The 23,414-nt window shown below is 57.9% G+C and overlaps 1 protein-coding gene across 1 annotated transcript in view; it reads right to left on the bottom strand.

Annotated features, from left to right (window-relative positions):
• The window catches only part of Mdga1 (MAM domain containing glycosylphosphatidylinositol anchor 1), a 52,255-nt gene extending 30,297 nt beyond the window's left edge, over nucleotides 1-21,958 (bottom strand). Inside the window, exon 1 of the mRNA XM_027943731.2 lies at nucleotides 21,886-21,958. Coding sequence (XP_027799532.1) covers nucleotides 21,886-21,952 — 67 coding nt within the window. The 5' untranslated portion in view covers nucleotides 21,953-21,958. The remainder of the gene's footprint in view (nucleotides 1-21,885) is intronic.
• Between the last annotated feature and the right edge of the window lie 1,456 nt (nucleotides 21,959-23,414).

The raw sequence follows: 23,414 nt of genomic DNA, 5'->3' as shown, positions 1-23,414 counted from the left end.
AAGGGCCGGGCTGTGGCTCAAGGTGCAGCACAGGCTTGGCCTGCGTGAGGTCCTGGGTTTGGTCCCCAGCACCAAAACATAATGGCCTACTGAGAGGCATACGGGTTCACTGTGAGCCAGAGACCTGGGTTGGTCACCCATACCCCAGTCCCATAATATGACAATGGCCATAACTACTACTGTTTACTGAGCATTTACTCTGTTCCAGCATTGGACTGAGCACTTTGTACCTATTATCTCATTATCGCCCATAACAAGCCTGGTATTGATTCCATTTTTCAAAGGAGAAGCTGTGGCTCTGCGAGGTTAAGGAAGCTGTCCTAGGACACCCCCTGAGCCAGAGTCCATCTCACTTCCCAACTTCCACACTAACCCCACCCCGTGCATCTGCATGTGCCCAGTGCCCCACCCAGTGCTGAGGACAGAGGGCTCAGGGCTCAGGGCTCAGGCCACATCTCCACCTGGGGCCGGTCCCAGGCAGCATGCACCGTCCCTCTTGGGGACACCTCCTACCCTCCCAGCTCTGGTACGCACATGTTGATCGATCCTTTTATGCGTGAAATGCAAATGGACACTTAATAATTTAGCGGAGTTAACAGTGCTGAAATATTAACAGGCTTTTTCTGTTTTAATTAGCTGCTCAGAGAATGGCGGCCGGGGGCTTGGGAGGAGGCTTTCCCAGGCAGGCGCTGGGCCTGCTCAGCCTGGGCCTCCTGCCAGGAGTGAGGCTCCAGCCTCTCCTGAGGCCCACAGGTCCTGGATCCTGGGCCCCTGGGGGAAGTTACCCTGCCCTCCTGGGCTCTCTGCAGAGGGTCACTCTGCCCTTTGTGCAGCCCAGATGTCCCCCAGAGCTGCCTGCCTGACACTGTTCTGTCTCCGGCCAGGAGTGGGCCAGGGACTTCTCAGGAGCCCTCAGGGTCTGGGGAGGCTTCCAGCCTCTGTGTGGAGGCCAAGGGAAGCAGCCCCACCGGCCCACACCCTCTCCTCCGGCCTCGCCCAGTGCAGGTCACCTTGAGGGGCAGGAGCAGCCGACTTTTGGCCTCTGGTTGATCACTTCCAGGTGGTCAGACCCATGACCAGGCCACTCTTTGCCTTCCTGCCTTCCCAGGCCTTCAGGGCCTCACACAATCACCTCTTAATCTGCCATTGATTCATTGATTTGTTCTCTACCATTTCCTGAGCACCTAGTATGCGAAATCTCCTGTGCTCGGTGTTAGGACGCAGAGCCGAGGAGACACAGCCATCCTCCATGAGCAGCCTCCGCCCTCCCCGGCTGCAGACCAGGCTAACGTCCCCACGGTGCGACAAGGACTTTTTTTTGCTGATCAAACCAAACCCATATGCAGCCGACCTCCCTTTTGGCTGCAAAAAAGAAAAAAAAAAATCTGTCCGCAACCCAAGTACATGTATCTCTGACCTCTGGGCACGAGGGCGCTGTCACTGAGCGTGGCAAGCAGCCACAGATGAAAGGATCAGTGCGCAGGCTGCCACCCGTCGCCATCACGGAGCATAAAAACCAGCGCCGCTCCCACCGTCAGGGGCCGCCCGCTGCGGCTTGCAGGGCCTGGTTCTGTCTGCAGAACTGACGGCTGCAGAGCCCGAAGCTTCCGGAAGCAGCCAGCACCTTGACATCCCGGCTAGGCTGGCAGTGGAGGCCACGCCCACCCCTGGCCTCAGCGGAGGACACCCAGGGACAGAGGTGCCAGGTGAGGCTCAGGATCTCAGAGGGTCAGCGCCAGGCTCATCTGCACACCTGCTTTGGAGCCTGGGGTGTCCAGACAGGCCACCAGGAAAGCCCTTAAATGAGGGCTTGGAGGTCCCCCGAGGAAAAGTATAAAGGGACTTTCTCTCTGGTGGGCGGGGGGACACCAGGATCAAACTCTCAATGGGGGGACAATGGCAGCTGTAGGCGGTACAGAGGGGACGCTCACGGGGAGAGAGCGAAAAGGCAGATGGAAGGCTGCGCCTCGAAGACGGAGGGCAGCTGGGGGGTGTGGCGAGGAGGCAGGAGGGAGGACACTGCCTCCTGCTGAAGGGCCCCGGGGCCTTGGGCAAACTGTTCGACCTCCTTCAGCTGCCAGACGGGGACAGCCTGCATCCGCTCTGCTGGGAACGACTCCCCCGTTGCTGTAGGAGTGAACAAGGTGCGGCAGGTGGGGTGCAGGACACTCTGCTGAGCGCCTGGCGGGGCTCTGTACGTTCCAGTCCCACTTCCACTTGATAATAGAGCCCGGGGCCCTTTGGGAACCTGTTCAAAGTCCAACAAGAGGACAGGTTGGAAACAAAGCCTGCTTTGGAAGGACGCCCAAAGGGTAGAGTCCCCAGAGCCAGCATGAGGTGGAAATCACTGGAAGGAAAGTTGACAGTGGGACAGAGAGGCCACCACCCATCGGGGCAGGAACCCAGGACCTGAACCCAGGGATGCGGGGCCCATAGACAGAGACACTCCTAAAATTGTCTCGCCTGGGTCCAGGCCACCAGCCCCAGCAGCCTGTCCATCACTGTGTGGCCTCTAGACAAATATAAATCTGAGCCCGTGCAAATACATTAAAATGATAGAATCCGCAGCGGCTGGGCTGGGATGAACCAAGCCCGCGGGAGGCGCAGGACTGCAGGTGACGGGCACTAGTGCAGGGTGCTCCTCCAGGCAGCCATTGCTATGTGACCTGGGGCAAATCATTTACCCTTTAGTCTGGAGCCTCAGTTTCCTGACTGTAAAATGGGCACAGGAGGGCTCCCTATTGTGTGCTCCACACACTGAGAATGGGGTGGTGATGGGCACAGTGCAAGCTGCCCAGCGCGACTCCAGACCTGCAGACAGAGGGAGGAACAGCCAGACTCAAACCTCCAGGTACGCCTGAACCAAGAAGGTCCACCCAGTCCAAAGTAGAGCCTGACAGCCCCGTGAGTGACCCTGCCCTAGGACCCCTCCAGCCTCAAGTGCACAGCCTGGGCCAGTCCTGGGCCAGAGAGTGAGGGAGCAGTGGCTTTACTGAAGCCAGGAGCCCCTGAAGCCCCCGGCCACAACCCCAAACCCAGGGCAGCAAAGTGATAAAACACAGTTCTGTTGAAGCCCAATGGAGTTGAGGCCCAAGCCAGGTTCCAGGCTCGGGCCTCCATGGGGGGACAATGTGGTCTGGACACTAGACTGGGGCAAATGCGGGCATGAGGGGATCTCGAGCCCTCAGATAAGAACCGGATGGTGTCAATGTTCACAGCATCTCAGTTCACAACAGCTAAGCTATGGAACCAACCCAGGTGCCCTTCAGCAGTTGAGTGGATAAAGAAAATGTGGTACAAATACACAATGGCCTATTACTCAGCCATAAAGAAGAATGAAATCATGGCATTTGCTGGTAAATGGATGGATCTGCAGACTATCATGCTAAGTGAAATAAGCCAGTCCCCAAAAGCCAAAGGCCGAATGTTCTCTCTGATACGTGGATGCTGACTCACGGTAAGCATTGGGGAGGGAGGAGGGGATGTTCCCCGGATGGGACAGGGCAGAGTTGGGGGAAGAGGGAGAGGATGGGGACGGGAAAGACAGGAGAATGACTGGGATGTAACCTTCCTGTGTTCATATGTGTAACTCCACATCACGTACAGCTACAAGAATGGGCAGTTACCTCCATGCGTGTATAATGTGTCAACATACGTTCTACTGTCATGTATATCTAAAAAGATATTTTAAAAAGAGGAGCAGGATGGTGGTAGGTGGGTGGGAGTCCTTTCTATGCAGCGGAGGCTCCACTCCAGCTGTGGACTTGACTAAACTCCATTTCCCCATATAACATGGAGGCCAATGATAGTGGCTCACCATGTCCTCTTGGGTGGGAGGACATGTAAGAAAGTGTCCCGTACACCATCCAGTTCTGCACAGATAAAGTCATCTGATTAGGTGCTGAAAGACACAGTTGTGGCTTCAGGAAGTGAAAATTAGAAATTAAAAAGTGAATCACTGCCAGGCGCAGTGGCGCACACTTGTAATCCCAGCAGCTCTGGAGGCTGAGACAGGAGGATCTTGAGTTCAAAGCCAGCCTCAGCAACTTAGGGAGGCCCTAAGCAACTCAGTGAGCCCCTGTCTCTAAATAAAATACAAAAATAGGGCTGGGATGTGGCTCAGTGGTCGAGTGCCCCTGAGTTCATCCCCAGTACCAAAAAAAAAAAAAAAAAACGGTAAAAGAAGTGAATCAGCACGCTCCCCTGAAACCAGTGCAAACTTACGATCAACGCCCTGTGGCTGGGCTGGTGCCAAGCCCGCTCACACTCCTGGGGGCACCACCCTGTAGCACAAAATGAGGACCGTAAAACAGCCCCATCCCGTGGCCTATCAGGCAATGTCACTTTGGGGAATCGGCCCCAAGGAAATAATTTAAAAGAAAACAGTCACTCACACCAGGATATTTGCCACCAAGCTATTTAAATGAAAGGGAACTGGCCCCTACCCAGATGCCCAGCCACAGAGGAATGGTGGCCCAAACACCAGTGAAGGGGTGTCCCGTGGCCCTTAAAGGGACAGGTCTGAGGACTCGGTCAATGGGCGGAGACATGATAGGAGATAAAGCCAGCCCTGGGAGCAGAAGGGACCACTGCTCACTGCTATGAAAATATACATGGGCCGCCCGGCAGGGGGCTGAGGGTGAATGGTCAACATTTGGGGACCCTCAGGTTGATTTTTTTTCCCGTGAAGTTGTTTAAGTGGATTATAATAACAACATCCACCCTGAAGGCAAAATGAATCTCGCAGTTGGGACCAGGCGGGGACTTTGACCCAGGATGGAAGAGGACGGGACAGACAGCATTTCAGGGGGGTCTCCCACGGCCAGCGTCACTCCAATCCCCCTGCCCCAGGTGACTATGGGTTCCCGAGCCCGGCTACAGCTCCGGGAAGCACCCCACCAGCTGTGGGGTGGGCTTGGGGGTACGGCAACCTGGCGGCCAGAATCTTCTTAAGGCTGCTCTGCAGATGGAGGGCCACGGGTCCCACAGGGTCCCACAGGGTCCCGCAGGATCCTGCAAGCCGGATCTTCAACCCAACCCAGGGGCGGCAGGAGGGTAGCTCTGAGGTTTCAAACCCAGGCAGTGGAAATGTAAGACCCCGATTAGCTTTATGCTCCCCTCTATCCATTGACCTCTGGCAACCGCCCTTCCTGCCCCCTAAGTCCCTGGAGCCACCCCTCACCCCCACACACCAGCGGTGAGCAGAAATCTGGGACTCCCTCCCCACGTCCTCCCCTCCCACACCCCATGTCCTCTTTTCCAGCGAGGCCTGTCAGCTTTACCTTCAGGACTGAGCCCCAGTCCCCCCATTGCAAGGCCACCCTGTCTTGGTCACCTCCTGCAGCTCTTGAGAATCCTACCCTGCTTCCTGCCTGGCCTGGTACAGCCTGACAGGCAGAGGCAGAAGGATCCCAACACCAGGTCTGGTCCTCCTCTTCTGGGCACAAAACCGTGCTGTGGCTCCCGTCTGACTTGGAGTCAACACCGACACTTTTTAACTAGCCTGTCCAGGGGGACTGGGGTTGCAGCTCAGCGGTAGAGCACACACTTGGCCCATGCAAGGCGCTGGGTTCGATCCTCAGCACCACATAAAAATAAATAAATAAAATAAAGGTATTGTGTCCAACGACAACTAAAAAATAAAATAAATAGCCTGTCCTGCCTCTGCCCTCTGCTGCCCTCCCCCTCCAACCACACTCCTCTCTTTGCCCTCCTTTAAGCAGGCCAAGCCTACCTCAGGGCCTTTGCACCGGCAGCTCTCCTGCCTGGACGGCTCTCTCCAGCTCTCCAGAGCTTGTCCCCTCCTTCCCTTCTGCCTTCCCTTGGCCACCCCACTTCAGACAGCCCACCTGTGCCCACCTCTGTTGTTCTCAATCCCTCCTCTGCTCTGGGCGTCCATAACGCTCATGAACATTAGTTGTTTTCATTCTCTTTCTGTGTCCCTTCAAATAGAGACGCCCCCGGGAGGGAGAATATGTTAAATCCTGGAAAGGGAAGAACAATTTTTTTCCAAGAATCAGTTTAGGAACTTTGGGAATATATTTTCTCTTAGCATCAGGTATATTTATAAACAGGAGATGCAGTACCTGTCCTCCTGCTAAAGCATTCTCTCTCTCTCTCTCGCTCTCTCACTCTCTCGCTCTCTTGTTTTTCCCTCCATCACTGAAGGGTTTCCTCTCCTTTTTTGGTTAAAATTTTAAACCCACACGAGTGGCCTGCACCATGGGATCCGACTATAATGCTGAACAATTGGTCAGCGACTTGAGATCCGGGAGGCCAGGGAGAAAAGTGAAGGGCGTGGGTCGGGGGAGGCCAGGGGATGGGAGTCCCATCACAGCCAGGGACAGCAAAGTCATGGCCCTTAGGAGGCTCCCGGGTCAGAGGCCTCTGGAGGAGGGAGGCTTTGGACCAGGAGGAGGCTGCTGCCTCTTGGGAGGACAGTGAGGTCTAGAGTGGGCCGAGGGGGTGGCAGTGGAGGGTGGGTGAGGACGGAGCCAGCAGGGAGCACTCTGGCTTCCCACGCCTTCTCCTGGCCGGAGCCTGGGCCTCATCTCATCGCCTCTTCCTCCCAATATTGTGTCCCTTGCCTGTACACAGAGCCTCCCACGCCACTGTCCTGGTGGGAGCCTATGTGACTGCAGCAATAGCGACAGCTACCCACACCCTGGCTGGTGCGGCATAGCAGGGTCCTCCGACAGCAGGCCCTGGGCTGGGAGCAGGACCCACTCGCCCCTTCGCCCCTTTGCACCAGAGCCCTCTGGGGAAGGCGCGACCATGAGCCCTGTCCCCTGGTGGCACAGGCCTGAACCTGCCCAGGCCACACAGCCAGCATGTGCTGGGGCAGAACTCGAACTCAGACCTGCGCCCCCCGCCCCACCCCGACCCCAGCGACACAGTGATGAAGCCCCGACTCGGATATAGTTAGCTACGTGATTCTGCAGTTAGACTCGGGGTGTCATGGGCCTGGGAGTCATGTGCGGCAGCTGACCTCGGAGCTGCCAGCCGCTGGCACCTCGCTGGGTGTGAAGAGCTTCTCGGGTCCCTCCCCTGACGCAGAGGGGAGGGAACAGTGGAGGCCCGGACGTGGGGGCTGGGCAGGACCCCAGGGTCCTCCTCCCTGGTTGCCAGGGCACCACCCCTGGGAGACCCGGGCCCTGGGGCGTGATGGGGCCAGAGGAAGTTTGGGGGCTTCAGAGGCACCAGCCCTGGGACCCTCGATGACCAGGAGGCCCCCAGGAAGAAATGAGAACTGAGCAGAGGCATGGGGGGGGCGCAGGGGGGAGGGGAGCACAGATGAGGAAACGGAGGCAGAGGAGGAGGCCAGGACCCTGCAGAAACCCCATTGGCAGCACCAGCCCAGTGCCCAGGAAACAGTAGGTACTTAATAAGTGTCACCCGGAGCAGCCTTATTGTAGGGGTTCTGGAAAGGGCTTGCTGGAGAGGGCCCCGCGAGTCCCGGGAAGAGGCACCTGGGCTTCTCAGAGGCGGCCCCTCCCCTCGGAGCCCAGAGCTTCGTTCCTGCTGGACCCGTCAGGGAGGGCCTCAGGAGAGTGAGCACCCGACCTGGGCCCAGCTGGGGCCACTGCCACCCCGGGCCCAGCCCCCCGCCTGGCACAGTCACCGCGGGTGAGCGCACGCCTGGCACAGGCCCAGTGCCCGGGAGAGAGGCCCCGAGCGGGTGGCTTTGTGTTTTGTGAAGATCAAATCCACAACTGAGCTCCCCAGCCAAGCAGAGCCTGCTGGGAAGGCTGGCAGGCTCCCCGGCCCCCCGCCGCCCCTCCTGGCCCCCCAGGAACCATGGCAGCACCAGCTGCCACCCTGGCTGGCACGGAGGGCTGAGGGGGCGGCCCGAGCCCGGCTCTGGCCACGCCAGGATCTGCCCTCCCACCCTGACCCCCTTCCTGCCTGGAATAAATTGGAATACAAATCAGAGGGAAACGCTCTCCTCTGTTTGAACAAATTGCTATGGATTCCTCCCTGTCTCAGGTCAGGGCTCGCGATGGGGGATATTTTCACTTGCCGACTGCTAATAGACTCAGGAGAAGCTGCGGGATCGATCGAGGCCCGGGAAATTAGCCAGAGCTCCAGGCCAGCCTCGGCCTGCCCCTGCCCCCCACTTCAGGTCTCCTGCAAGGGCTGGAGGGCAGCCACCCCCAGACTGGACATAAGCACTGGACTGACCGAGGGACACCCCCGTCCCCAGGGTGCTGGAGGCCTGTGCCCCGCCCCCCGCCCAGGAACTAAGGCAACAGCAACCAGGAGCTGGGTGGAGGGGCAGTGGGATGAAGGTGGACCAGAGAAGCCCCCAAAGAGACCCACAGGGACAGAGGTACCCCTGAGAGCAGTTTATGTCACGCCAAGGGTCTCCCCCACCACCCCGCACCCACCCTCCAGCAGAAGGAGGGAACGGTGCAGCCGACCAGCCCTCGCTGGACTCGCAGTCCTGCTCCCTGGGCCCCCAGAAAGCACGGGGTGGGGGGGAGCCAGCAACGGGGTGTCGGTGCTCCCAGGACACCAGGACATCCCACAGCAGTGAGCTCCTTCCGGCAGGAGGATCTGAGTTCAAAGCCAGCCTCAGCAACTTAGCAAGGCCCTCAGCAACTTAGCGAGACCCTGTTTCAGATAAAACGTAAACAGGGCTGGGATGTGGCTCCGTGGCTCCATCCCTGGTACCAAAAATAAACAGATGAAGGTGCGACTCGAGATGGACTCACAGGCCCATGGACATTTAGAGGTGCAGACTAGCCCCGTCATGGCCCATGGGGCAAGGCTTGGTCCCTGGAGAGGGACGGGACAGCTGCAGCGACCTCATTACTCTCCTCTTACCCGCCCCCGCCCCCCCTCAGGCTCTGCAGAGAGGAGGCCTGGTCTCCCAGGGCCAGAGACTGTGCCCGCCTCCACCCTGGCTGGGAATTCCTCGAGGACCCTCAGAGTGCTGGTCTGTCCTCATTGATCCCCAGCCTTGCCTTCTGCCACCACGAGGCCCCTCAATCCTTCAGAGATCTGGACTTCTATCAGGAAAGTCTTGGGGACATCGACAGGCGGGGGCTCTGGTCACAGGAAGTAAATGAGCAGCTTACGGGTCGGGTGGCCACAGGGGAGGGTTCTCAGCTGGAAATTCGGGTCAACACACACAACCCAGAAAACCTAAGGAAGAAAGAACCCGGCCAGGCCGCCTGGGCCTGCCGACAGGGCCTCAGAGGCTCCTCCAGAGAGAGCAGGGCTGTTGGCGCCCCTCCCCGAGCCCTGCAGGGCCACTGCCCACCTCAACCACCAGGGGCCACCTCTGGCCACTGGAGCTTATGTTCCTAGTGTGCAAAGGACTAGGGGGGTGGGGGACTGACCTCCCAGGAACAGCCCGCAGCCAGTGCCTCGCCCACCCGGGATGCCACCCAAGTGTGTGTTTCAGTGTCCCGGAGCTCCCCAGGGGACGTGGCAGTCACTGGCTTGACAGGCACCTTTAGTGGGTTCCCTCAGCTCCCCCCCTCTCTCCCTGCTCCTCCTCCACGCTTTCTGGATTTATCTCCCAAATAAACCCCGTGTACTCCACTTCCCAGCTCAGGGGATGCTGCTGAGACCACGATCCAAGTGCATTGGGAGTGTCCCTGGTGGGCACTGCTCAACCTCACAAGGCCACAAATCAGAGCCCACGGATGCCCGCAACCTCCCCCAGGCATGTCAAGTACCCTGTGCGGCTCCACCTCCTCCACCCAGCAGCCCCAGAAGCCTCCCTGCCTGGAACCTGCGATCCGAGAGCCCACTCTTCCATCAACAGCCTGGGCCCCGGGGAGAAGGGCCTCAGAGCAACCCACTGGGACGCGAGCTTCCCCTGGCTGACCTGCGGACAGCCTCCCTTCTCGGCCTTCTCTGCATCGACCCTGTGGTCTTCCAGAAAGGAGAGGAGCCAGGCCTCGCCACAGCACAGGACTCCAGCTTGCCCGGTGTGCTAATGCGTTTTGGCAGAAGGTAAGCTGACCTCCCCAAGGTCCCCCTGCATTTCACTGAACACCAGAACCAACCCGAATAGAGAAGGCCACTGGAATCCTGCTTCCTTCCCACTTTACCCTCCCAGTATCCCTCTCATAGCTGAGGAAGTGTCTTCGCCAAGATGGAGAAAGTCTCAGGGTCAAGGAGATATTCAAGTTTGGCTCGGGGGCCTCAGCTCCTGAAACTTTTTGATAAGAGGTTATGTTACAGCAAGTTGAAATAAAGTCAGACTATGAGAAGAACTTCCCAAAAGACCTGCTTTTCCCCAGTCCACAGAGTTCTGCTGCTGCTAGTACTGAGGGAGACACTGGCCAGTGGAGAGAGGTGCCCATCAGTGGAACCCAGTGCCACGTAAGTGAGCTCAGCAGTGGGGTGCAGGGAGAGCAGGGTCAGAACCAGCGGGTGACAGGCAGCTAAGGGTGGACATCTGGGTGACCACAGCAAGTCACTTCCCCATTCCAGGACTCAGTCTCCCCAGTGGTCTTTCTGGCCATTTTCAGGGAAGCCAGAGCCCCACCCCCACCTGATCCAAACTGTCCAAGTGGGAGGAGGGGGAGGCCACCGTCATTCATATCCCTAAATCCCTCCCCCTTGGAAAATGCCACCCTCTCTGCCTGGGGGTTTGTGGCAGTCCGCTCCTTACCTTCCTAAACCACTCGCTCCTTCCTACCAACTAGGCATCAGCCAGGCACGGTGGCACACAGCTCTGATCCCAGTGACTCGGAGGTTGAGGAAGGAGGATCACAAGTTCAAGGCCAGCCTCAGCAACTTAGCAAGACTTTGTCTCAAATTAAAAATAAAAAGGGCTGGGGATGGGGCTCAGTGGTAAAGCACTGCTGGATCCAATCCCTGGTACCAAGACAAAAAAAAAAAAAAGGAAACCCAATATTTTTCTTAGGCAAGAATCTCCCATATGAAAGTCTATTTAGCGGGGCACAGTGGCACATGCCTATAATGCCAGCTCTTGCGAGGCGGAGGCAGGAGGGTCACAAGTTAGTGAAACCCTGTCTCAAAAAAAGAGGATGTAAATCTGTCCACAAGTCCCCAGGTTCAAGCCATAAAACAATCAATAAAAATATAAGTATAAACCAATTTCTCAGTCTCCTTCCAGTCAAGAATGGCCATTGAGATGTGAGCAGAAGTCACTGGAGGAGGCTTCTGAGAAAGCTCTTTAAAGGAAACCAACTTATTTAGTAATGCCCATCCTTTTAAATGCTCCTCCCTTCTTCCTGCCTGGAATGTGGCTTGAGGGCTGAGCCCCAGCAGCCCTTTAATGACTTTGGGAAAAAAATGCTCTCAGGCAAGATTTGCCTAGCTTTGCTACACACTGAAATCACCTGGAGATTTTTTATCTTAAAAAAAAAAAAATGCTGGTATCTGATTGCCTGTCCTAAACATTCCGAAATAATTGCATAAGGTACAATCTGGGCATGGCAACTTTTTAGTGCTTCCCAGATTACTCTAATGTGTGGGCAGGTTTGAGAACCGCTGCCTCAGGAAGGGGGGCTGCAAGATGAGAGGAGCCGGGCTAGCCCACCCCTGGGCAGTGGAGGGCAGCTGACATTGTTTCAGCCTCTAGCCTCAGGCCTCTGCTTCCAGCCACAGAAGGTCATTCCTGGGGAATGCTGGACCCAAGGGCTGACTCATCCCCCACAGCACAATCTGGAGAACAAAAACCAGCCAGGCAGGGTCCTCGGGAGCCTCACACTGGGGCAATGTGTGGTGCCGGGCTTGGTGCTGGGCAGGCTGAGCTCAAATCCTGGTTCCACCACCTGCCAACTGCAGGGAATGGGGCAAGTCATTTGCCCTGAGCCGAGGTGTCTCCACCTGGACAGCGAGGACTTGGGAAAAGCCTGCATCCTCCTGGCCACCTGCAATGCCCTCACCTGTGATCACCTCGGCCGCCGGCACCTACCACCTTTCCAGATACGCAGGAGACATTTCATACATATTTGCTTGACATACACTGAATTGCTACTGCACGCATCAGTTCTGAAATTTCCACTTTATCCCCAACCAGACGGGAAAGAGAATAAACAAAAGGGCCACATTTCAGAAAGGTAACAGAATTGACCTATTAAAAAATCAATGGAGCCAGACGCGGCGGCACAGGCCGTAATCCCAGGGGCTTGGGAGGCTGAGGCAGGAGGATCTCGAGTTCAAAGCCAGCCTCAGCAACGGAGAGGCACTAAGCAACTCAGGGAGGCCCTGTCTGTAAATAAAGTAGTAAAAAGGGCTGGGGGTGGGGCTCGGTGCTTAACCGCCCCTGGGTTCTATCCCCAGTACCAAAAAAAAGAAAAGAAAGAAAATCAATGGGAGCCCGGGCGGCAGCACACAACTGTCACCCAGCTACTCAGGAGACTGAGGCAGGAGGGTCACAAGCTCCAGGCCTGTCTTAGAATTTGGCGAGACCCTGTCTCAAAAGAAAACATGAAAAAACGCTACAGGGTTGGGGACCTAGCTCAGCTGCTAGAGTGCCACGGGCACAAGGCCCTGGGTTCAACCCCCAGCGCCACACACTCCCCCAAAAAGGAAAGGCTCCAGTGAGCTGAGTGGCAGAGCCCCTCTAGGTTCCACCCCCAATTAAATAAACAAGAAAATAAAATCTTTGGAAGCCCTGCGCCCAGCGGTATCTCCCAATCGCTCTAGGTTTGGGACCGAGGTCCCTTAGTTCAAAGCAGGGACAGGGGCTTCCCCCTGAGCTCCCTGGCCTGGGGCTTCCGGTGAACACCATTAGAGTCGGAAGTCTCTCCGCCCAGGGTTTAGACAACAGGTGGGTTTTTAAAGACCCCAGGGTCCTGATGAGCTTGGTTGGAATCTGAACTTGAGCAGTGACCTGGAAAACCCAGACATGCCCTCAGATGGCCCAGGGAGGGAGACGGAGCTGTGGCCTGACTCACTCCACCTGCCCGGCTGTGCCCCAGCTGTGCCCCTGCACAGCTGCCTGGGTGCCACCTGCAGAGCCTGAATGAGGAGGGTGGGCGGGGGGCTGTGTTGTGGGAGAAGCTCTCCAGGTGGTCCCGGCAGACCCAGGGCTGAGGGCCACTCAGCACAGCCTCCCGTCCTCCAGAAAATCAAAGGATCTCGCCTGAGTGTCTGGGAGCAGAAGGGAACCGGGAAAAGAGCCTGGGGTGGCGTCTTCAAAGCCAGCCAAGCAGCGCCCTCCAGCTGCCCAGGCCAGGCCCCTGACGAGGTCGCCCACTCCTGCAGCCCCGCACCCCCAGGCAAGAGCTGGGGGCTCTGCCCTCCCGCCCCCCCCCAGGACCACCAGGTTCCCCCAAAGCGCAGCCAGTCCTGCCTGCGCCTATGTGCCACCCACACCCAGGGTTCCCTGCCATCTGCCTGCCGCCTCCTCTGCTCTGTGAGACAGTCCCCACGGTTCACCTCGGAGTTTACAAAGTGCTCTGTGTCACTCACAGGCTTCTCCCGGAGGTGGGCGCGCCTGCAGCTGATTGCCAGAGGGAATCCGGGGCCCTGGAGAGGAGGCCCTGGGCAAGAAGCAGCTTGAGTGCAGCCTGCGCTCCTCAGACCCTGGCCAGGCCGCGCCGACCCAGGGCAGCAGCAGGACTTGGTAAGAAATGTGCTGGCCCCAGCCCCACTGAATCGCAATCTGCATTTTCATGAGATCCAGGGGACTCCTGCCCATGTGGGAAACGGTGAGGAGCCCCCTCCCCCACTCTGATGTCCCCCTCCCCCGTCCTGTCCTAGCTGACCTCCTCTCTTTGTGTGTGTGTGTGTGTGTGTGTGTGTGTGTGAGGGTACAGGATTGAACTCAGGGGCGCTCAACCACTGACCACACCCCCAGCCCTCTTTTGTATTTTATTTAGAGACAGGGCCTCCCTGAGTTGCTGAGCACCTTGCCTTTGCTGAGGCTGGCTTTGAACTCTCCATCCTCCCTTCTCAGCCTCCTGCAAGCCACTGGGATCACCTCCGCTGACCTTCTCTTATCCATCTCCCCTCCCCTCCCTCAGACACACCTTCCTCCAATGCACTACCCCCCCCCCCCCGCCCCGACTCTGGGGTCCCTGCTCTGGTCTCCTCTTTCCTCCTGATGCCACCTACTCTGTCTCCCCCACCCCCTCAATGTTGGTGCCCCAGGGCTCTGGCCTCGGCCCCCCCACTCCCCACCCCCTTCCCTGGCAACTTCACTCCACCCCATGGTCTCCACCACAGTGTTCTGTGGACAGGACTCCAGATGTGCAAATCCAGTCCCTCTGTCTCCTGAGCCGACACTCCCGCACACCTGACCTGCCCACGCTCCCTGCGACGTCCCAGGGCCACAATCCCGCAATTCAACTTGCTCTCATTGAAGGTGCTTATGGAGGCCTCGCTAAGCGCTAAGCTCGGGGCTCTGCGCTCGGGCTCCCTGGAGGCTTCCCAGAAATCCAGGGGGCAGGAGGGCCACCCCCTCTGACCGAAGGAGAAGCCACAGCCCGGAAAGCAGATGTGACCTCTCTGGCCCTCGCGGCTGGCGCAGGGCAGAGCTGGGATCAGTCCCCACCCGGAAGTCCAGGCTCTCGTGGGCATCACTGCCCCCAACCCCTCCACTTGGTGGCTTTGTTCTACCTCTTCCCACTGTGAGAGCGCTTTCCCACCACGTCTAGGGTCTAGGGCGTCGGGATTGTTCAAACTCCTTTCTCGTCCATCGCAGCAGCTCCTAACGGGCTCCCTTCCTCGCCCTCGACAGCCCATTCTCTGTGTGGCAGCCAGAGGAATTCTACTAAGAAGGTGTTCACTTAGGTCCCTCTTTGGCTCAAAACCTTCCTGGGGCATCCATCTCACTTAAAATAAAGCCCAAAGTCCTCACATAGCCTTGGAGGATTCAGACATCTTGGCCCTGCTAATTCCCCACCCCCTCACTCTCTTGCTCCAACTGCTCTGGCCCCCTTACTACCACTCAAACAGGCCAGGCATGCTCCTATCCCAGGGCCTTTGCATCAGCTATTCTCCTACCGGAACATACTTCTGGAGACATCCACGAGGCTTCTTCTCTTAGTATCTTCAGATCTCTGTTTTGGTGGCACCTCCTCAGGGAGGCCACTGACCGCGGTTTACAAACTCAAACCACAGTTTGCCACTTCTTTGTCCAAAGTGCTCATTACCATAAGACACATATCCTGTTCACTGACGTGAGTCCTGCCTGTCTCCCCTCAACTGGAATGAAACTCCAGGAGAGTAAAGCCTGACCCTCTCACTAGGAAACTCAGTGCCTTAAGGGATGACTGTGGTTCCTGAACCCTCTCCTCGTGTCCATTATCAGCCACTACCCTGACTCAAGCTCTCAGTCTGAACAGCCCCAAGGCCTCCTGGCCAGTCTTCTGCACAGCCTCCTCCAACACACATCTCTGTGGCTCTGCATCCCAAAATATGGCTTGCATCCACGTTTCCCTGCGGCTGACCCGCCCGGCAGCTCCTCCCAAACCCCGGATCCCAGACCCTTCCCCCCAAGCATGGACTTTGCTGTCATTAGCTCTGGGCTCAGGTCTGGGTCTGCCACGTGGACAAGTGACTCCATCTCTATGAGCCCTCAGTTTTCTCATCTATAAAATGGACTGATGAACCAACCCCTCAAGAGGTTGTAATGAGGACTGAAAGAGCACATGCTTGCTCACCACCTCAGGCTGTAGGAACTGTCAGCAGGATGATGATGACGGTGATGATGGTGGTGATGATGGCAGTGATGATAGTGGTGGTGATGGTGGTGGTGATGGTGGTGATGGTGATGGTGGTGATGATGGTGATGATGATGGTGATGGTGATGATGGTGGTGGTGGTGATGATAATGGTGATGGTGGTGATGGTGATGGTGGTGATGGTGGCGATGGTGATGATGATGGTGATGGTGGTGATGGGAATGGTGGCGATGGTGGTAATGATGGTGATGATGGTGGTGGTGATGATGATGTGGTGATGGTGGTGATAGTGGTGGTGATGGTGATGATGGTGGTGGTGATGGTGGTGATGGTGGTGATGATGGTTTCCTTTCTTTTCCAGTCTAACTGCCCTGATTCCATTTCAACTTGGGCTCTAGCCCAAATGAGAGACCATCCTTCCACACACCCAGGGTCTTTAGCCTCCATGTGGTGCCACACTGTGCCCCCCAGCCGGGATGCGCTCTGCAGCCCTTACTTCTGTTTGCCAAGGTCTTTGAGGTGAACTCTTTATCTTTCTGGTTCCCTCAGTCCCTACTGCCCTTGCCACCTGCATTTACCAAGATCTTTTGGGGGCCACATTCTCCTGTGGCCCACTCGACTCATCTCAGTAGCTCTACAGTGCCCAGAACTGGGTCTTGCTCAGGGAGGGACTCAGTAAATATTAATGAAGGGCGAGTGAGAGGAACAGTGCGTGGCTTTCCTGACCCCCAAATCAGAGATCCAGTGGGATCAGTCTTGGGACCACTTCTTACTAATACTAATCTTGATCAGGTCACTTAATTTTTTTTTTTCATGGTTGCAATACTTGGGATTGAATGCTTTAGCCCGTCCTGCACTTTTGTTCATTTTCAGACAAGGTGTTGCTAAGTCCTCAAAACTGGCTCCAAACTTGCAATCCTCCTGCCTCATCTTCCCAAGTAGCTTGAATTACAAGCTGGAGCCACCACACCACATGCTCACTTAAATTCTTGGAATCTCAGTTTCCTCACCTGGAGACAATAGGACGCCCTGTGCTGACCTCTCAGAATGCCATTGGAACCAAAGGCAAAAGGCTGAGACAATGCTTGGCGGGAGGTACTTCCATACGGTAAGGAATTATCATAACAAGTGATCTTCCCCCAAAGGTTCCTTCCTCTGAGCACTAAAAGATGACCAAAAGAATCATCACGAATGCTTGGTGGCATGTCAATGAGCTTTACTTTCTTATACTTTTTTGGTATTCTTTGATTGTTTTGCAAAGAACATGTGTTATTCATAGACTTAAGAAAAAGGGAGAGTTCATTGTTTGAAAAAAGAAAAAAAAAAAAGATTCACTCCTTTGAACTAAGTGTGGCTCTCGCCTCCCACATCAGCATTTAAATGCCACAGGGGCTCCTCACAGACACATACCTGCAAAGCAGGGTCTTGTGACATTTAGGGACAAAGATGCAGAAGACAGGCCATACCTCAGGATCCTAAAGAGGCAGCTCTGTGAGGGCACAAGTCATGCGGTTCCCCAAGCACACCCAGCCTCACTGGGGCAGAGCCCACCAAGCTGGGCTGAGCCCCACCACAGACCTCTGTTCAGGCCCATGGAACACTCGGGCCATTTGAGAATGCAGGGAGTGTGGCTTTGGTCATGGGCGGGTGCCCTGGGACACTCGAGTGAATGTGTGGGAGCTGGGGGAAGGCCTGGAGCTCTAGAAGGTCCTAAGGAGTCGCCTAAAGCCCCAGACTGTGGAATTAGAATAACTCTGGTGCCTCTGAGAGGGTGAGGCCCACAGGAGCCCAGGGAAGGCAGAAGCAATGTGGTGGCCAAGCCCGCCCCCTGCTGGCCACATGTGGAGCAGCAGCGCCCGCCGCCCAGGGCAGAGCCCCTGGCAGCACCCACTCTCCACTCACACCCACACAGGGAACCTACTCAGGCTCTCGGGAGTCTAGAGGCAGGTGGGAGCGGGGTGAGGCTCTTCCAGGCCTGGGAGGCACAGGTGCCACCGCCAGGCCTCCCGCCCCCGCCGGGTGGGGTATCTCCCTGGCCAACCTTCCTGAGCCCAGCAACAGGAGGTGAGAGTCAGGAGTGGGGCGGGGTGCCTATTGCGCGGGAACCCCTCCGCGTTCCAGTCCCTGTCTCGCTCGTCTCGGACCTGTCCCTGCCTCCTGGGCAGCGGGAGAAGCCAGGGCTGCTACCACTGCCCGGATTTCCACTCCCGCCCCCAGGTATTGATTTCCTGCATCATTCATTTGCCAGGCCTGGTGGCTGTGATTAGCTCCCTCCACTCTCCCTACGGAGCCCCCCGCCCGCTCCTCCATGTTCCAGCAAAGCAGAGCTAATACCAGGCTCTAAATGAGGCTTTGCCACCCTGGCCCCAGCAGCTTACAGCCAGGCCTGGCCAATTACACGTAGGCCCTTGGATATCCCCAGCGTGGCCCCTGCCTAAAAAACCCCTTGGAACCCTCCTCTTCCTCACCTAGAGCCGCTGCACGTCAGGGAGGCACAGATGCCCAGGCGGCTCTGTAGGGAGGGACATGCGGCTGATCTTGAGCCTGTGGGGGGGTTCTCTGGCCTGATACCACCCGGCCTGGGGACCCCTCAGGCTGGCTCCAAGCGGCATCAACTTGGAAGGGGAGGGCAGGTAAAGCCCACAAAGCAAACAGAACCGCCTGGATTTGCGCACAAGATTCTTTCTCTCCCTCATGCAGTGTCCATCAGGAGCACAGAGCCTTCATCTGCCAGCTTTCTGATTTGGTGCTTTCTCTAGGGCAGAGTCAGAGAGGGAGACAGGGGGCAGAAACTAGTGAAAGATCCCAAGTACCCACACCCAGATGGGCTCCCAGAAGACAGCCCGGGGAGGCTCACTTCCTGAAATTCCTGCACCACACTCCCCAGAGGAGGGGAAAAAACCTGACTTGGTGATAATTCTGTGAGCTATGTTGCTCTTGTCAAATTATTCAACATCTGTCTTCATGTTCCCACAAAAATTAGCATAGGATAGTAGTTTCTGATGACACCTTTGGTGAAATATTTTGACTTCCACCAGTAAGTTGCAAACAACCTGTCTTAAGGATAATGTCAATTCCCACTCCTGCATATTAAATAATCCAGGGGTTTGTTATGTTTTTGTAAGGGAGAGGAATCCCACCGACCTGCCCCTGGCTGGAAGTCTGTGTCCTGTGAGAGGAGGAGGAGAAGCCGGAACAGAAAAGGGGGTGTTCTCTGACACTATCCACGCACAGGACCGGCCTCCCCATCACTTGGCTGCTGTCTTTGCCCCAGAACTGGGCCTCCCGGCCAGCCCAGCCCCCTGGCCTGCCAGAAAGCAGATTACAGGATCCACCACCGAGGACAACAAACTGGGCCAGTAGCTTGGGAAGCGAGGAGGGAGGGGGACCAGCTCCAAATGGACCATCTGGCCCAGCACTGCTGTAGCATCTGTGTCCCAAAGAAGAGTGAAGCCACCTAGCCATGCTGAGAGTGCCTCCCCAGCCCTGCAGACAGCAGACCTTGGAGTAGGTGGGTGGACCTCAGCAGGCACAGGGCCTAGGGCCCTGGACACCTGCCTACCGCTGGTGTCAGCAGGGAGACCCACAGCCCAGGCCAAAGGCTGGTTTACCCATGCGCTACTTCACCCTCCTCTCCAGAGTTTAGCCTCCATATTAATCTGTCCTTTCCCCAGTCACGCGGGCCTAGGGGCAGAAGGGCAGGGATTGGGGCTCCCTCCCCAAGGTATACACTTTTCTCCTGCCTCCCTCCCCACTGCCAAGGCAACCCTGGGCTTCCATTGTCTCCTCTCCTCTGCGACTGCCAGCCTAGGACTCCGAGGCCTTAAGGACTCAACATGAGTCCCACTGCCCTGTGGGAAACCAAGCCCTGGACAGACTTTTGGGGGAGCAAGCATTTCAAGAAGCATTTCTTCCATCTCCTCCAGTCACGGCCCCTTCATTCATTCATTCAACAAATATCCAAGGAGCTCCTGCGGTGCGCGAGGCCCCACGCTGGACTGGATGCAGTGGTGGCCCCGGAGGTACCACCCCTGGCCCAATGTGCTCCCCTGGCTCTTTCGGAAGCACTTCATCTGCTTTGAGGGTAGAGACAAACTGGAGTGGGGCAGAGGAGTGAACCCCACCTGTCCATCTACTTCTCAGAGCAGTCCCAGCCCTTCAAAGGGGCATGTTTCTGCCACACCTGGCGGGCGCTCCTGGCACCACCAGGACCCCAGAGTCTCGCTGCCCTCTCCGGCTCCTGTTCCATCTTTCCCTGTCTCCATCCACCTAATGAAGACTTTCCGCCCTGTGACTCCCCAGCCGGCCAAGCCTTCCCCAGAGCCCAGTTCTCCCAGGAGAGGTGGGGAAGCCTGGTTGGCTCGAGCTCACCCACTCCTCTTTCTGATTTTTGCTGAGAGCAGTTGGGACCTGGGCACATGAAGGAGAGGAGAAAATAAAGAGAGAAAAGGAGACAGTAACCGTGTGGCCGAATGCTGGCCCCAAAGTCCTCTGAAATAAGGGTCTACGGAGACCACTGCCTTGTTCTCCAATCCCCACTGCTGGGGTTTTTGATTGAGGCCCCAAAGAGCCTCCTCAAGATGAGCCCTTGTTCAGCCCTGGAGAAAGTTGGAGAAGATGGAGAGGGTGGAGGAGAACAATGGCCCTGAGATGGACGTGGCAGGTCTGCTCAAGGGCACACAGAGGGGCAGGGTGGAGCACAGCGGCACCCAGGAAGGGTTTTCCAGCACATTCCTGAGTGCCTGGATATGAACAGGAGGAAGGAAAGGCCTCAGCAGCATCCTTCCTAGGGCACCTCAAAGATGGCAGTAGAGCTGTAGGGAATCTTTGGGAAGAAAGAAGAAAGAGGAACCCCTAGACCACTGGTGTCTTCCTCTATTCTAGGGAGGCCAAAGCCTTCAGGACCTGCTCAGCAGCCTCCTCTGCATACCCAGCCTCTCCCAGGCCCTGCAACCTTCCTCCTCCCTCCTGCCTTTCCTAGCCTTGGTGGGGGGGGGGGGGGGCAGTAGGGAAACACAAACTGATTAAGAAGCAGAGTTTGGCCAGATGCCTGGCCCAGCCTCATCCAGGAATTAAGCCCAGGCCAGCACTCTGTGGAGGGCCAAGAGCATGCCATCTCCTGGACACCCCTTCCTCTTGACAGGCACAGGCAGATGGAGCAGGGCCACTTCAGAAGGAAGTACTTAGCACCAACACCTGAAGCTGGCATCTAGGGGACACTGCCCCTGCCACCCTTCTCAGGACAGGTCAAACTCCTCCAGATCTAAACAGGAATAATTAGGCCCTGGGCCCCGGAACAAGAGAGAATGTTGCCCACTCCAGCTACACATCATTAAAAAGTGACCTTCTACAGTCGGGAGAAGGCAAGAAAGCTCCATGGCCCCTGGAAACGGACTTTCCAGGCTGGAGACCCCTGAACGGGTGATGCCCAAGCCTGGGGCCTTCCCTGGGAAAGCCCTCGATATGGAATGGAGAAGGGGTAACTGGAGTTCCCCTTGCTTCTCTGAGCGTGGCGTGGGTACGCTAGAACAAATCTGAGTGACAGGAGGCAGAGTTTGGACACGTCGCCTGATGGGTGCGTGCCGTGTTTGCGTTTCCTGGGGACGGTGGCTGAATGTGTCTGTGTGTGCTCGCAGGAGGAAGGAAGGTGCGGCTGGGGTTTTGTTCCTGGAAGCCAGGGACCGAACTGGCTCAGGAGAGGTCTGAGAAGGGATGCCAGGGCCGTAGACGCCAGAGGCAGGGGATGCCGGCATCCGCTCAGACTGGAAGAAGCGAGTAGAAGCAGCGAAGCCGCAGCGATTGCGGGGAAGGCGGCGAGCTCGCCGCCCGGCCGCGGCGCTGGCAAGCAGCTCGCCCGCAAGCAGCGCGCAACTCCGGATCCTGCATCGCTCGTTTCCACTTAGGAAGCCGAGCCAGGAGAGGATGAGGCTCAGTGTAAGTCGCCGCCCCAGCCCTGTCTGTTCGGGTCTCCAGAGCCCTTTGGATTCTCTCAAGGGTTCACAAGTCACTCCCGCCCCTAGCAGGGTTTGGGAAAGTGAGTACTTCCTCCTGGCATCCCCAGCTTCACGCCAGACCCTACGACCATTCCCAATGCTCCAAAGCAGCTAGCTCGGTCTCCTCGCGCCCAGGAGAGGGCGGAGACGCGGGCATCCACTCCAGAGTCCGAGCCTAGGTCTCCACCAAACCCCGGCAGCGCGCACTTTGCGCCTCCTGCAAAGTTTCCGCGCGGGGCTCAGCCAGCGTGGAGTGGGACACGGGCTCTTACCGTAGACTCCTTGTCCCCGGCAGTGGAAGGGGATCAGCGCCAGAAGTAGAAGGCAGGTCACCTCCATCTTCACGGCCGGTGCTTCATCCCCGCGAGGCGGCGCAGCCCGAGAGGCAGCGGGGGGCGCATCCGCCGGGGCCCCGCGACACCCCCTATGTCCCCCTCTTTCCCTGAGAGGCGACCGAGAGGGCGGCGACCAGGGGACTGAAGAGTAGGCGGTGACGGCGGCGGCGACCCGGGTTTCTCCGGTGGGGCCGCTGCACTGATGGGGACGCAGGGGGCGCTGGCCCAGCCCCGGGTGTCTTGGCGCGCCCGGGCAGCAGCCAGCGCCCCGGCCCAAGAAGCCGGGTCGCCGAGCCGCCCCGGGTCCCCAGGGCTGTCCGCTGGGGGTGCTGGGCTCCAAAGACCTCTCCGCTGCTGCGGCGGCGCTTGGCTCCAACAGGCCACCGACGACTGACAAACTTGTCGTTTCCCCGCCCAGGGGACGCCCCTCCGCGGAGCGGGGGCAGGGAGACCCGGGTTCCTCTGGGCTTAATTCGCTGTCTCCAGTCCTGCACCCGGTGCTGAGAGCTCAGCAGCCCGACCTGAGGGGGCAGGCTGCGCACCTGCCAGCTGCAAAGGAACCTCAGTCCTGGCCCTCTTGAGCGGGGTAGCAGCGCGGGCTGGGTTCGGCCACTGGCAGAGCGACTCGGCTCCTGGGGTCCGCGAAGTTAGCCGAGCCGCCGAGGCACCCGAGGGAGGAATCGCGCCCAGGCGCCCCGCGGGAATCTGGAGAGCAATTCCAGGCAAGAGGGACCCCAGAAAGCAGGGAAGGAAGGAAAGTTTGAGTCGTTTGAAAAAATATTCGCGCCCTCGCCGAGGCCGGGGCTGCGGCGCGGGCGCAGCTGGCCGCCTCCGCTCGCCGCGCTCCGCTCCCGCCGTCTGGCCGCGTCGGTGGCGCTCCCCGGCTCCGCGCTCTCGGGAGAGCGGGGCTGCGCCGCGCCCCAAGTTGGTCGTCCCCGCCCCCGCCCGGCAGCCTCGGCCAGCGGGGGCCTTGATCGGGCGGGGCCGGGCCGGGCTGCGGGGCGCGGCGGCCGCTCGGCTCCGGGCCGCGGGAGCGCTCCGCTCGCTCGGCAACTTGGGCTTCGCTGTGCTGCTTTTTCGCCCCTCCGAGCTTTTCATTCCGCGCTCCCCCCGCCTCCCTCTCTCCCGCCCTCCCTCCCTCTCCTCCCTCCTCCCCGCGTCTCCTCGTTCGGTCTCTCGCTCTCCCACCCTTTGTCGCTCGCTCTCCTGTTTGATTCCCCTCCAGTTAAAAAAAGGAGCCAATTAAAGGCAGCCCAGCTCGCCCGGCCCAGCCTCTGTCCAATTTCCTCGCCTCCCCCAGGACCAATTAGAGAAAACAAAACAGGGCTGGGGGAAGCAGACTGCCTGCTTCTCTCTCTCTCTCTCTCTCTCTCTCTCTCTCTCTCTCTCTCTCTCTCTCTCTCTCTCTCTCTCTCCCCTCCCCCTCCCCCCGCCCCTTTCCCCCCAGCCCCCGGCAGGAAAATGTC

Source organism: Marmota flaviventris, chromosome 6, assembly GCF_047511675.1.
Source record: "Marmota flaviventris isolate mMarFla1 chromosome 6, mMarFla1.hap1, whole genome shotgun sequence".
Taxonomy (NCBI): Eukaryota; Metazoa; Chordata; class Mammalia; order Rodentia; family Sciuridae; genus Marmota; species Marmota flaviventris.
This window is presented reverse-complemented; position numbering and strand designations above follow the sequence as displayed.